Below are 14,070 nucleotides of genomic sequence, written 5' to 3' on the forward strand. Positions count from 1 at the left end.
TGAATGGGTATAAGGCAAACTGTACTAAAGAGCGTTTAGTGGTCATCAAGACTAGAACAGCGCTATAGAAATCTTTTATTTGTTTTATTAATATTTATTTTACTCTCTCTCTCTCTCTCTCTCTCTCTCTCTCTCTCTCTCTCTCTCTCTCTCTCTCTCTCTCTCTCTCTCTCTCTCTCGCTGTGATCAGCTCCTCCGCCTGCACCGTGGACATTTCGATACAGGCGGATGAACGGACAAGGGGGGTTTAACGGTGTCAGCTGGAGGATTTATGGATTATTATTCATGTTTGTTGCCAGCAAGTACGGAGTCACCACACCGATCCATGGCCCCGTTTACAAGACGGGTCCCCGGGCTTCACTGAGGGATGTGCCGGTACCGAGGCAGCATATAGGGGACAGTGTCACGGAAGCCTGAGCTGCTGCTGTTGGGACCTATTTTCACTGAGTTTGGTGGAGTTTATAAACTCAGTGTTATTCTTTTCCTGTCTGTTTGGAATATGTTGCAACTGAAGTATATGTGGTTGACTTGAAAACTGATAGAAAACAGTGATTGTAAGATCGTTTGGACTTGTACTTTAGCTTTTGAATAGTTCAGCCATCCTGTTCACGTGCTGTTCCCATTATTTTGTCCAGCAGCTGCAGTTCCGCTGCTGACTGTTTGTACTCAGTGTGAGTATCAGTGTGGGTTATTCACAGTGCTGCTATGCAGACTGACTGGAGCCATGCTCACACAGCCCCACTGTAACCCTGATTCTGAGGCACAGGCCTGGATTGCTTAAACAGAAAAAAACTTAACAGTTGAGGAAAAGTGAGTCTCAATCCAGTGGGACAACTTGTGCAGAAGAGCAGATGTTACACAGCTTTGTGTATTCATGTGGATTATTCATGATGCTGCTATGCAGACAGAGTGGAGCCTTAGGAAACCTGTTGGTAATGTTAAAGTAAATTCTTGACTCTGCCACCTCTCTCATTGCAGTTGAACAGCTAATGTTACACTATACAAGTAGTTCAGTTTCACTTCCATTTTGCAGCCAAGAGTAGATTAGTGGTTGAAGTTAATTTCAGTTCAGCTGGTTAGTTACAGTAATTGTTGAACAATGAAGAATCCCCATCAGCTGAGTAACACATGGAAGCAATCCCCTAACAAAGATCCAGCACTGATGTCTATGTCTTGCACAAACAAGAAGTTCAAGAGGAAGTCTAGGGAGCCTAAAAGACTTTTCAGCAGCCCTGAGCCTGAGAGGAGGGAAACCTACCAAGGGGACATGTCAGATGAGGACTTAGTAGATGACACCAAAACGGAGGCATGTAATGTCGGCACATTGGCTCCATTGCAGAGACAGCTGAGGATGTCTCAGGAGGCAACAGCTAGCACTACAGAAATTCTGTCAGGACTTCCAGGGGGCAACATGGCTCCAGCTCAGAGTGGTGCTATAGACATGAGAATTGGTATCAGCATGCCAGACATCACCTCTAAACTGTCCCAGTTACCTTCCCCTCCATTCTCTAACCAAGAGATCTCCCACTGGCCCACAGTCATCTCACAGCCTCTGTCCAACAGACATAAACTAGGCCTTTGCTCTACTTTCCCTCTGTCAATGTCAACCAGCTTCAGCCACAGCCATTCACCTAGTCCCCAGGCCTCCCCCCCGGAGCCCTCTCTGTCAGGACATGCTTCAGCTCTGCCTGGCCCAAGGATCTTCCAGACCTCATTGTGTCAAGAACATGTGGAGCCCCAGCTTGAGTCACCTGAGGTGAATATGTGAATTGGCATGAAAGGACAATGACCAAATAAATAGTTTCAACAAGTTACTACATACTTACTAGTGTATTGTTAAATTCAGTAATCACAACAACACTTGTTGACTCATGTCTTCCCCTCTCCCAGGAGTCTCCCAGGAAGGGGGCTGAAATGAGTTCTGATGGACCTCGGTGTTTTCCAGAGGTTAAAGCCATCCAGCAGACCAGGAGGCTTCTAGCGAACGCCAGGGAGCGGACCCGTGTCCATACCATCAGCGCTGCATTCGAAGCCTTGAGGAAGCAGGTCAGTCTCATAGTCCCCTATACAACACCTCAAACAACAAAATGTGTACAAGCTCAAAACCATAATGTTACTACTATGCACATAACACACTGCACAGAATCACATATCAGGTGTTCTACATTTCTGTGACCATACTTATAGATGCTGCAGAGCAGGAAATAAAACAGTAGATGTCCTTATCACTTGTATTGCATTGCAGTCTCAGTCAACCTTTCGTCATCATAAAAAAAAACTTCTCTAATCACGTTGTTTCACTTGTGATGCTGTCCCCTGGATGTATAAGACCATTGTAGATAATGTTGTTAATCAATGAGCAGGGTTGTTTGAATAAAGGTGGTGAAAAGACTTGATTTGTCAGATATTTAATTTAATTGATATTAATGGTGATAGTTATGGATGTAATAATAATGATAACAATATACCACACAACAATATTATAACGACATTATAGTTGCAAGTGCATTGAAGAATCATTGGGCCTCATGCAAGAACCATTTGTACAGATTTTGTCTAAGTGGTGCTTACTTTTGATTCCGGCTGTCCCTAATTGGGCGGTCTGATTTAGCCCTCCCGACGTGGGGGCGTTGACGATTCGGGGGCTGATCTAAACACAATATCTTACCAAATGATTCTGTAGTGTAGGGGTGAAACGATTAGTCGACGTCGTCGACAAAAATCGATGACCCAAATAGTCGCCGAATTTACTCGCCGATGAATCGTTGACGTCATAGCGCGTGTTTCTCGTGCAGCGCAGCGGAACTTAACGTCGTTTTACCGGAGGTGCTGATGGAAGTACCTGAGGAGTGAGCCAATCTCGCTCCCTTCCTATCTCTGAAAGTCGCGCATGTGCAATAGCGAGAAAAAACATGGACCAATGTCGGCGTCCGCTGCCGCGCGCAGTCGCGCACCAGGAAGTAAAAAGTTCGGGAGAACTTCACCCGTAACAGCCCGAAAAAATCTACCTGCAGTATCTGTACAGAGGACCTGCTTTGCATGGAAGCAGGACACGTGCATGTGAGGAGGAGGCACGTGTGACTTGACAACGGAGACGATGCGGACTCGCCTCTGTCAGATGTTATTTATAAACGTATACCTGCGAGCAGGATTCTAGCATCCATTACAAAAATATGGTTTAAACTTTTTATTAACGAGTTTAAAAGCGTTATGTTATCCTATTGCCTGACAAACGCCTTTTTTTAATCACAATTATTTAGTCAGAAGAAGACTGTAGTTTCGTTTGTTGATGTTTTTATTGCTGTTACTTTCCCTGTCATTTTTGTTAACAGGAAAAATGGATACTTGATTTTTTATTTATTTTTAGTATCAGCACTTGGCCTGTTCTTAGTTGACAGGAAAAAGGGAAACTTGAATTTAAATTCAAAATTTTTTATTAGCACTTTGCCTGTCCTTGCTTTTAAATGGACAAAAACTTGATTTCTTTGCTTTTGTGTCAACAGTACCCTTATATGCAACAAAGTTTATTAAAAGACATTTTTTTGGAATGAAGTATCAATCTTTATTGCCTTTATTTTCAGTAATCACATGCCTCGAACAACCTCAAGCTAAATTTAAAAGCTGCTTGCTAAATAATAGCAATTGAGAATTTGTGTCATTCATAATCCGATTAGTCGATTAATCGTTTCAATAATCGGTGACTAATCGACTATCAGAATAGTCGTTAGTTGCAGCCCTACTGTAGTGTGAGGGGTTTACAGACGTAATCTTTAAATGTCGCTGACATTAGAGTCAGATATAGTTGATATTATCATAAATATCAAACATATTTGACCCGCAATATGAAATGTTGGGTGAGCTGACCGTGAAGCATTTCCAGCCAGATTTTGAGTACTTGGCTGCCTGATGAGTAAATAAGAGTTTTGTCTCTCGTACCAGGTGGACAATAAAGAAGGAGGGCAAACTTGCTGATTTGTGGCAACAGTATAAATGCATGCTTTTTTCTTTTATTATAATGTTTTATTGCAAAGCATGTCTTAAAAAGCTGACTTCGCAGGTAGAACACCTCCATTATTCTTTCTGTCCTGAAGTTTGAAGTTTGCGTGACATTTGATCACGCAAGCTTCTGTAAGTTCCCAAGTCTCTGGAATTGCAAATTGTTTGTTTAAACATGTGTGGTCCTGCGTTTCGTCTGCATAATGTCTGTTGTCTCCCATATTTTATCAAATCAGCTAAGATCTAAGAATCCTCTAGTGTACAGCAGACTATATGAGAACTTGCCGCACCCACCAATTTTACCCTTTTTTAAAATTTTCTGTAAGATAGAAACACAGTTTACATTTGGTCCAGACCTGTAATAAGAGTCAAGTTGAGATTATTTTGTTTAATTCTGTAAATGGAATTATAGTATAAATCTAGATTTATTCGTGTAGCTGGTAAAAGTTGTATGATGGCCAGTGGAGCGCAGAACTTAATTCTGCTACAAAATGTGCAATTCATGCAGTTGACAGGCATCTTGCTCAAGGTGAACATGGAGATCAATGCCTTGACTTTGCAAACTATTTTCTGATTAATTCTGTCATGGGTTTAAACTCTCTGCCCCATGACACCTCTCCAATATGTATTGGTATCAGAAAGTTTTTTCTCCCTAATTTGCTGTCCATAAATAGTTGGCTCTATTAATAACTGCTACCCAATGCTGTTCCTTTAATCCAAAAACATGTTCACAGTCTCTGGAATAAAATCTTGTGCCATGAGAAGGTCACTGGTAACTTATAACTATGCTTTGCTATAATGCACTTGTATTAACAATTCATTCCTTTACAAATAATTGTAATGTTTCATAATTGGTTTGCTACAGCTTTTCAAATATTTTAGAAAATAAGGGGAGATTGGATTAGGTAGTAGGCAAATTCTTGTGGGTTAAGGGGTGATGCCATCCCGTCTAAACCAAAATGACCCCAGACAATTCTTCCAATTCGGCCATCTCCTCTCAGTCATCCTCCACGCCTCATTAGAGGAAGAGCTGTGTGACAAGATAGAGAATGTATGTGTATGGTTATATTTCGGGTATTACTTTTAACTAAATCTGCAATTTATTTTTAAACGTTGAAATCAAGTGGCATTGAAAATAACAGAATGACAGCGCTCTTTGTCTCACGCTATCATCTCTCTCCGACACAAACACTCTGAGTCGGTCAAAGTCAGATTGAGCATCAGCAGCATCAGTAGAAATCCTACCTGCGAGGATAAAGTATACTTACAACCATGCCAAAAAAAAAATTATATTTTATTTTGAGGAAAAGAGATTAGTTTTGAGGTGTAATCAATGACAGGAGCGGAAGTTCACACTGTGGGGAGGTAGTTGTAGACCATTCTCCTTGCTTCCATTCCATTTAATTGAGTGTATGCAAATCAAACATGTAAAGACCTTCCTCATATCCCTCTTTTTATTCTCTATCCAGGTGCCATGTTACTCCTATGGGCAGAAGCTATCCAAGCTGGCTATATTGCGTATCGCCTGCAACTACATCCTGTCTCTGGCTCAGTTGACTGAACTGGACTACAGTTCAGACCACAGCAGTCTGAGCTTCTCTCAGTGTGTCGAGCAGTGTACCAGGACCCTACAAGCCGAGGGAAGGAGCAAGAAGAGGAAAGTGAGACATAACATACATCTACAAATAGTGACAGCTACCCAGATAATAAATTAACCATAGCTGTCTCAAAAATCACTCACTACTCACTATAATTGCCAATAGACAAGTCAGAGCAGCATGAATTATTTTCGTTTTTGTTTTGTCAATGAGTTCACTATACAGTCTCTCATGGAACTCCATCAATACCAATACCAGATCTTTATTTCTAAGTACCTTGTTAGTGTCAGTGCGTGTGTGTGTGTGTCATTATGGCAAAATGTTCACCTTTTAAACCTGATAAATAATAATATATCCACAGGATCAATTGAGTTAGTATAGCAACACACTATGCTGATGACGCTGTTTGTCCTGACTGATAAACTACTGTCTATAGAGGCTGCAACTCCTCTACAGATTTGCCTTATTTAGTACTTCCAGTATCTTCCAGGGAAATTATCTTCTTTGTGTGACAGGAAAATGTTAAATCAGAACCAGAACATAACTTGTGTGATCTCCCCTTTCCATTTTGTGAATAATACATTATTAGTATAATTATATAGTATCATAATTTTAAGTTTTACTGCTTCTTTTGATACGATCCAGAGCTACTTCAGAATCAGTCCTTGTAATTTTACATAAAAAGCTCTACAACACAATCTATGGTGCAAGGTAAAGTTTGAAAATGTTATGTTCACCCTACCTAGTTTATCTGCAGGGAAGCCATTGTATGATCATGAAAAACTATTCCGTTTTTTTGCACTGATTTAATAATACTTTTTTTCATAAAATTTGCGTTATTACTTTTCACATGTCTGTTTTATGTACAATGGTGTTATTATTTTTCATATATTGCAGATATAGGCTATTTCAAATGTCTTTAAGTAATCGGAACAATCTTCACGAGTTAACACATTTTCCAAATAAAAGCCCTTACTCAGCTCTATGTAAGTCACTGCAGAAAGAAAACAAATATTGTTCTTTTACTTCATTGACAAATTAGTAAAGATATTGCAGGGTTCAGTAGACCAAGTCCAGCAGTTGGTTTTACAGAAAGTTCAGAAAGAAGACATCCACTCAGAGAAATACATTTCAAAGCTAAAAAGTGACAAGTGGCAAGATTTTTACTTATTTTGCTTTTATGAGACAAACAGTAGAGTACTGTTTCTTACATCCAATTTCCAGCAACTCATGCAGACATGTTGCTCAATTAGATGTAAACTAGCTGTGGGCTTTACCCCTGCAAGCTGCCTGTTTCCCTGTGTGTGCATGCTGTGTGTGTGCGTGTGTGTGTTTGTGTGTGTGTGTGTGTGTGCATGTGCGTGTGCGTGTGCGTGTGCGTGTGCGTGTGTGTGTGTGTGTGTGTGTGTGTGAGTTGTCAAAGTCCCAGACACCAGATGTTTAGAGTGGAAGGGAAGTGGAGCTGGCGCCATGAAGGGCAGAGGGCAGCGAGAAAGCATGCGAATTTAAATTACACACACAAACACACACACACATACACCCACCCACACACACACACACACACACACACACACACACTTGGCACATTCCCTAGCAGTCTCTCCAACATTCCCCTACTCTGCCACTCCAGGCCATCTGCTCCAACATACTTTGAAACAAGGAGGGGAAAAAACACAGTCATCATCAGGCTGTCAAGCAGCAGCAGCTGTTGGAAAGACAGAGGGAGCATGTGTGTGTGTGCGTGTGTGTGTATGTCTGTGTGTGTGTGTTTGTGCATGTGTGTGTGAGGAGGGGAGTCTGCCAAGAATTAAATGTTTTTTTTTATTCTCAGAGCCACTGAGTCTGTCTGCATTGTTAGATGGGAAAAGGACACTTTTGCTTCTTTGTGATTTTGCACTGAGGCCTGAGGTCACACAAACAGCAGGATAAATATCCTAAGGGGAACATGACTGGAGAAAGAACGTTTCATTTGTCTTTCACACTGTTAGATGGTGAATCGTTGGGTTTAGGAGCTGGAAATTAGTTTAATCTGCACTCTTAAATGCTTAAAGGGATAGTTCACAAGAAAATCCACTCAGTATCTACTCACCACTATGTAGATAGAGGGATGGGTGAAGTGTTTGAGCCCACAAAACACATTTGGAGTCTCAGGGGTAAACAGCATTGCAACCAATTCCAATACAGTTGAAGTAATAGGTTATCAATTTTTAATACGTAAAATAACAACAGAAAGAAGAGAGAGAAACACAAAGTGACTGATAGTCCTAGTTATAAGCTTTATCCAAAAGGAACGAGCCTGGAAGCTGAGGTCTATACCTCCCTTACAGACTGTAGGAACCACAAACCTTGATTTAGGGATTAGAGTGATCTATTGGGATAATACGGTGCTATGAGCTCTTTAATGGGGCTTGGGTATTCAGGGTTTTGTATGTGAGGAGCAGGATTCTCAATTCTATTTTGAATAACGTTAATGCAAAGAAACTAAGACAAAGGTAATATAATTTCTCCTTCAAGTTCCTGTCAGCACTCATGCTGCAGCATTTTTGAAATCCTGATAATAAAGAATTACAATAATCTAGTGCAGAGATAGCAAAGGCATAGACATATATTTCTCAGCATCCCTTGGAGACAGGATGTTTATAATTAGGGCCCGAGCACCGAAATCGGTGGGAGGCCCTATTGAAATTGAAATGATTATTATTATTCCTATTATTATTATTATTATTATTCTCTGCTTAAATGAATTGGCTTTTTGAGGGCTTTAATTTTCATTATATTGCGCAGGTGGAAGAAAACTGTCCTTGAGAGTTGTTTAATGTGTTGTTCAAATGACATGTCCTAGTCAAACAACAGCATCACAGCAGAGCTAGTGACCAAGCTAATGCCATGCAAGGTAATTATCTGGTCAGACATTATTTATCTGAGGTGATGAGGACCAAGAATTATGAATTGCGTCATCCAGGCCTTGATGTCCTTTAGAGATTTCTGAAGTGATTAGATTAATCAGCCTTCATAGATAAGTGCAGCTGGGTGTCATCTTTGTAACAATGAAAATATATGTGATACTTTCTGATATAATTCCTAAAATGAAGTATATAGAAAGTTAGAAGTATCGTTCCAAGTAGAGAACCTTGTGGAACTCCTTGATGATACATGTTGTTCCTGTGTCTTCCCTTCTTTTCCTCTCAAATGCCACCCCCACGTTACTCATTCAGTGAGAGAAGTGAACTATCTCTTGTCCTGTCAGGATTTGAAACCTGGGCTTGAATGGTAATGGCATAGTGGCATATCACATTTTTATTTTCAACAATCACAACAATCTCTCCGAAAATTTGAGAAATACTGGTGATGATCTTCCCATCAGAAAAATATACAGGTTAATCTGTCCAGTCATGATTTAAGTCTCCATCTACTTTTCTATTTTAAGAGCATGCCATTTGAAGTTTATTTTCTTACTTTTCTCTTACTCACCTATCACTGTCTATTCTCCCTTCTGCAATCTCTCCTCGACTTAGTGAGTGAGACACAAACACGGTCAGAATTTCTTCACCATTGTTCACAAATTTGATTGGCATCAGATGATTAACAACACATGCAGGCTGACGTGTCACCATTATTCTAACATGCAGCTTATTACCATCAACTGTCAAACCATTTAAAAGTAATTCAATCAGGAGAGACTTCGATTCAACAACTTATATTGACATTCGCACAGGAAGTGATGTGAATGGTGTAGTCTTTGGCATAGTAGACCCCTATGTGATGTCATTGGGATTTAGATGGAGTGGAAACACGTACGCGTAGTTAACAGCAAGTATATATCCGCCTTAAGTGCTTAAGATACTTAAGCCTGAATGGCCCCTCATAAAAAAAGTGCTGCCCATAGATGCACTGTATAAACGTGGGTGGATGGGTGGATGGCAAAACTGTACTTTAAAGCGCTTTGAGTGGCCATCAAGACTAGAAAAGTGCTAGACAAATACAGACCATTTGCCTTTCTCTTAACTGTATTTGTTTTTAGGAGTCTGCTGTCGGCCAAAATTAAGATTGCTCATGGTTGTGTCCAGGTTTTTCTTTTGACAGTGTAGCTCATGAGCAAGATTCAGTTAGTAAACTAATTGAAACTGAATTTCTTGCAATCTTGAGTATGTTGTGATGTGATGGGACAGTATGATTGAACAATTACGTATTTTGTCTATTCTTGTGTCTTTCGGCACAAAGCTAATTTCATCTTCCATGTGATGTAGACAAACAAGTAACAAATCATGAATATGACTTTTATTCATTGATCCATGCTTCATGTTGAACAATAACTAATTAATGAAAGAGTTAAAGGGTCAATATTGTGTAAAATAAATTTTCTGGGCTTATACTATCAGACTATATACTATACTATACTATGAAAACAGTGACTCCGCTGACTTTTTGACTCAGTACACTTTTAAAATATTTGTTATGGAAACGTCTCGTTTCGTACTTCCTCCCCCGTATGAGTCATTCAGGATCACACTCATCTCTCAGCCCCACCCAGCCGGTATCAGTCCAGCATCCAAACCCAACCCCCCCCCCCTCCCCTCACCTCCACACCGAACGGTACACCAAGCAGTTATGTTGCTGAGCTAGCAGCTTGTTAGCTACCTCAAGCTAACCAAAAAAAGCAACACTGAAGAAACATTGCAGCGTGGAGGGATGCAAGGAAGAGAATGTGTCTGTGCACATTCCTCCTAAGAACGTTACTGTTTGTGACCAGCGGTTACGCTTTATTGCTTCCGACGTGCTGTATCACTGTAATCAGTACGGAGTAACGTAGACGTTGTTACTCCGTTGTGAAACTCCGTACTGTAACTCGGGGACCTTACTCCTTCATTGGCCGACTGTCCTGCTAAAACTTGAACAAACATGAGGATGGTATAACTGACCGTTCAGGAACATCCTGGTGTAACCGACTGTAAATGTGGGGCTGGTCTCCTATAGATGTAGCCAAACATACCAGCGTGACTTTCTGCTGTGTTCACCAGAGTGAATGTGCCAGAATGAGAGTGGTGATAGGCCTGCACCTCCAGGGAGAGGCAGAAGAGAGGACATGGAAATACACATTGCAGCATGTTTTTTTTCCACTTCAAAGCACTGATATATCATCTTAGGGGTACCAAAACCTCAAATCAAATCCTAGAAAGATGTAAAATATGGGCCCTTTAATTCATTGCTCCACACGTTAGTCCAGTTTGTCCATTGCTTGATTGTGATCTTAATTTTAAAGTGCTTTTATTTTGTTGACAGGTTGGCAGGATGCCAGAGGATTTGTGATGTTTTGAGATTCCCGTTACCAGAATCTTCTCACCGATGAGGGCTGTATCTCTACATCACACAACCAGCCTCGGCTCAACTGATCTGTTGTACTAAGCTTAACATATTAGTATGCAGGAGTAAAAAGACCTTTTCCATGGTGAACAACAATAACATTCACTACAGTGATGTAGAAAAGGAACCAGAATTATATTAACTGCTAAATGCGATACACTTTCTTGCCTTTATTATAATATATAGGTGTACGCATTGTTAATTGAAAAATACAGTTTATTACAACTTAACTAACACAATATACAGTATAACTTCATTATTACTTCCCAAAAAATAAGTTAAAGTTGACTGTTTACATAAAGCTACACTTTGAACACTGAATGTTTTGATGTGTATCTAATTTTTCCGTTGCTGTATTGTATATTACTTTAATAAATATTAGTTAGTGTCTTGGTTCCTGATTATTGACATGTCTTTATTTGTGTTCTCATATACACTTAATTCAGGAGTAATACAGTTGTCATATGGTAAATACAAACAGCCAATAATGGAAATGTGTATTTGGAATGAGCATGCATATAAAAAAATTAAGTTCCTCCATAGAATAATTGAGTTCCAGAGCAGGACTGTTGACCCACTTTGTAATTATAGTTTCCTAAATAATCTTTGGTCGGGCACTGGGTGCAGACATTCAGATTTTTTAAAACATGCTTTTCCTTCAGTCTGAACACACCTTGAATAGAGCCTGTGGAAATGAACAAACATCTTTCGCACTTCTTGTTTGTCGCAAGCTAGCAAGTAGCTATCTTTGCACCCGTTTTTGTGTTAAAATGCATTTAGATGGAAGAAAACAATAGCCACAAAACTTACAACTTACAATTTACACAAGTTAAAGATGAGATATAATGCTTTTTCAATCTGTTCCTATCCTCTAGTGCAGGGGTCTTCAACGTTTTTCAGGCCAAGGACCCCCAAACAGGTGGAGAGATGGAGCAGGGACCCCCTACTATATATATTGTATAAATTTGTGTTTTATATTAAACTGGGCCTTGTGCCATGTATAAACATAACTACCCTGATATTGTGCATTCAATACTAAGCTATTCAAATATTACACGGGTTCATATATTCATGTTTTTAATTTAAACATGTGCAAGATACAGGGTGGCCATGCCACTGCCATTTATAAACATACAGTTGGTATGGAGAGTATTCAGACCCCTTTAAATGTTTCACTCTGTTTCATTGCAGCCATTTGCTAAATTCAAAAAAGTTAATTTTATTTCTCATCAATGTACACTCAGCACCCCATCTTGACAGAAAAAAACAGAATTGTAGAAATTTATGCAAATTTATTAAAAAAGAAAAACTGAAATATCACATGGTCATAAGTATTCAGACCCTTTGCTCAGTATTGAGTAGAAGCACCCTTTTGAGCTAGTACCGCCATGAGTCTTCTTGGGAATAATGCAACAAGTTTTTCACATCTGGATTTGGGGATCATCTGCCATTCTTCCTTGCAGATCTTCTCCAGTTCCGTATGGATGGTGAACGTTGGTGGACAGCCATTTTCAGGTCTCTCCAGAGATGCTCAATTGGGTTTAGGTCAGGGCTCTGGCTGGGCCAGTGAAGAATGGTCACAGCGTTGTTCCGAAGCCACTCCTTTGTTATTTTAGCTGTCTGCTTAGCGTCATTGCCTTGTTGGAAGGTGAACCGTCGGCCCAGTCTGAGGTCCAGAGCCCTCTGGAAGAGGTTTTCTTCTGTACTTGGCCGCATTCATCTTTCCTTCAATTGCAACCAGTCGTCCTGTCCCTGCAGCTGAAAAACACCCCCATAGCATGATGCTGCCACCACCATGTTTCACTGTTGGGATTGTATTGGACAGGTGATGAGCAGTGCCTGGTTTTCTCCACACATACCGCTTAGAATTAACGCCAACAAGTTCAATCTTGGTCTCATCAGACCAGAGAATCCTATATCTCATAGTCTGGGAGTCCATGTGTTTTTTGGCAAACTCTATGCGGGTTTTCATATGTCTTGCACTGAGGAGAGGCTTCCGTCGGGCCACTCTGCCATAAAGCCCCGACTTGTGGAGGGCTGCAGTGATAGCTGACTTTGTGGAACTTTCTCCCATCTCCCTACTGCATCTCTGGAGCTCAGCCAGTGATCTTTGGGTTCTTCTTTACCTCTCTCACCAAGGCTCTTCTCCCACGATTTCCTAATCAAGTCCAATTTAACCCTTACCCTAACCCAATTTTAATAAATTTGCAAAAATTTCTACATTTCAGTTTTTTTCTGTCAAGATGGGGTGCTGAGTGTACATCAATGAGAAATAAAATGAACTTTTTTGATTTTTGCAAATTGCTGCAATGAAACAAAGAGTGAAATATTTAAAGGGATCTGAATACTTTCCGTACGCACGGTACATCTTGCATACAACACTGAGCTATTAAAGTAATTCACAGATTCATGTTTTTATTTTAAACATACATGTAGAAGAGACAGTGAATCCTCAAGCCATCTGTGGATGGCACACATACTCCCACATTAGTGAGATGTCAGACCCTGATGGGTAGCACACAACTTATCTAATCTTGGATGGATGGAGGTTGTCAGGCAGAGGGTCAAATCAGCCTCACAATATGTTGGATGCATTTTAATGTGTATTGAAAGACATTTAAATTCGTGAAAAAAAAAAAAAAAATTATAAAATTAAAAAAAAATTGTTTAATCAACAAAAGATTTCGCTCTGTACATGCTGCTAATACAGGAGAGTCTGGACCACAACCTGTGACTATGCTTTATTAGCTGTGGCTTTGTTAGGCTTGAAACAAACAAGTTGAGTGGAACAGAGAGTCAAGTTGTTGGTTGCCAAGGTGACTGTGAAGTTTGTTTGCTCACTTTATCGATCTAAAGATATTGAGTGATGGTAGAGTATGGCGGTTGATTTATGACTGTAAATTTACAGTTGCACTGCATTAGCCCCAAGCTTACACGATTGGCTAACGTTATTTTGAAGTGTGAGAAGCAAAGGTACCATGCACACACATGATGTGTATTTGTGTTTGAGATTCAGTACTACAGCGCCGACACTCATCTGTGTACTATACCAAATAATGCATTTTACATTTTCATAAAAACAAGTCACGCAATGAGAAGCTTTTGACGCTTATAT

General features: G+C 40.1%; 1 protein-coding gene across 1 annotated transcript; it reads left to right on the plus strand.

Annotated features, from left to right (window-relative positions):
• Positions 1 to 239: 239 nt before the first annotated feature.
• On the plus strand, positions 240 to 11,291 carry atoh8 (atonal bHLH transcription factor 8). Its single transcript, XM_061079767.1, has 4 exons — positions 240 to 1,756; positions 1,891 to 2,046; positions 5,466 to 5,657; positions 10,875 to 11,291. Exons 1-4 carry the CDS (start codon positions 1,100 to 1,102, stop codon positions 10,899 to 10,901), a joined length of 1,032 nt encoding a protein of 343 aa, XP_060935750.1. The 5' UTR covers positions 240 to 1,099; the 3' UTR covers positions 10,902 to 11,291.
• The last annotated feature ends 2,779 nt before the right edge of the window (positions 11,292 to 14,070 follow it).

This window comes from Limanda limanda, chromosome 10 (assembly GCF_963576545.1).
Source record: "Limanda limanda chromosome 10, fLimLim1.1, whole genome shotgun sequence".
NCBI classification, from domain to species: domain Eukaryota; kingdom Metazoa; phylum Chordata; class Actinopteri; order Pleuronectiformes; family Pleuronectidae; genus Limanda; species Limanda limanda.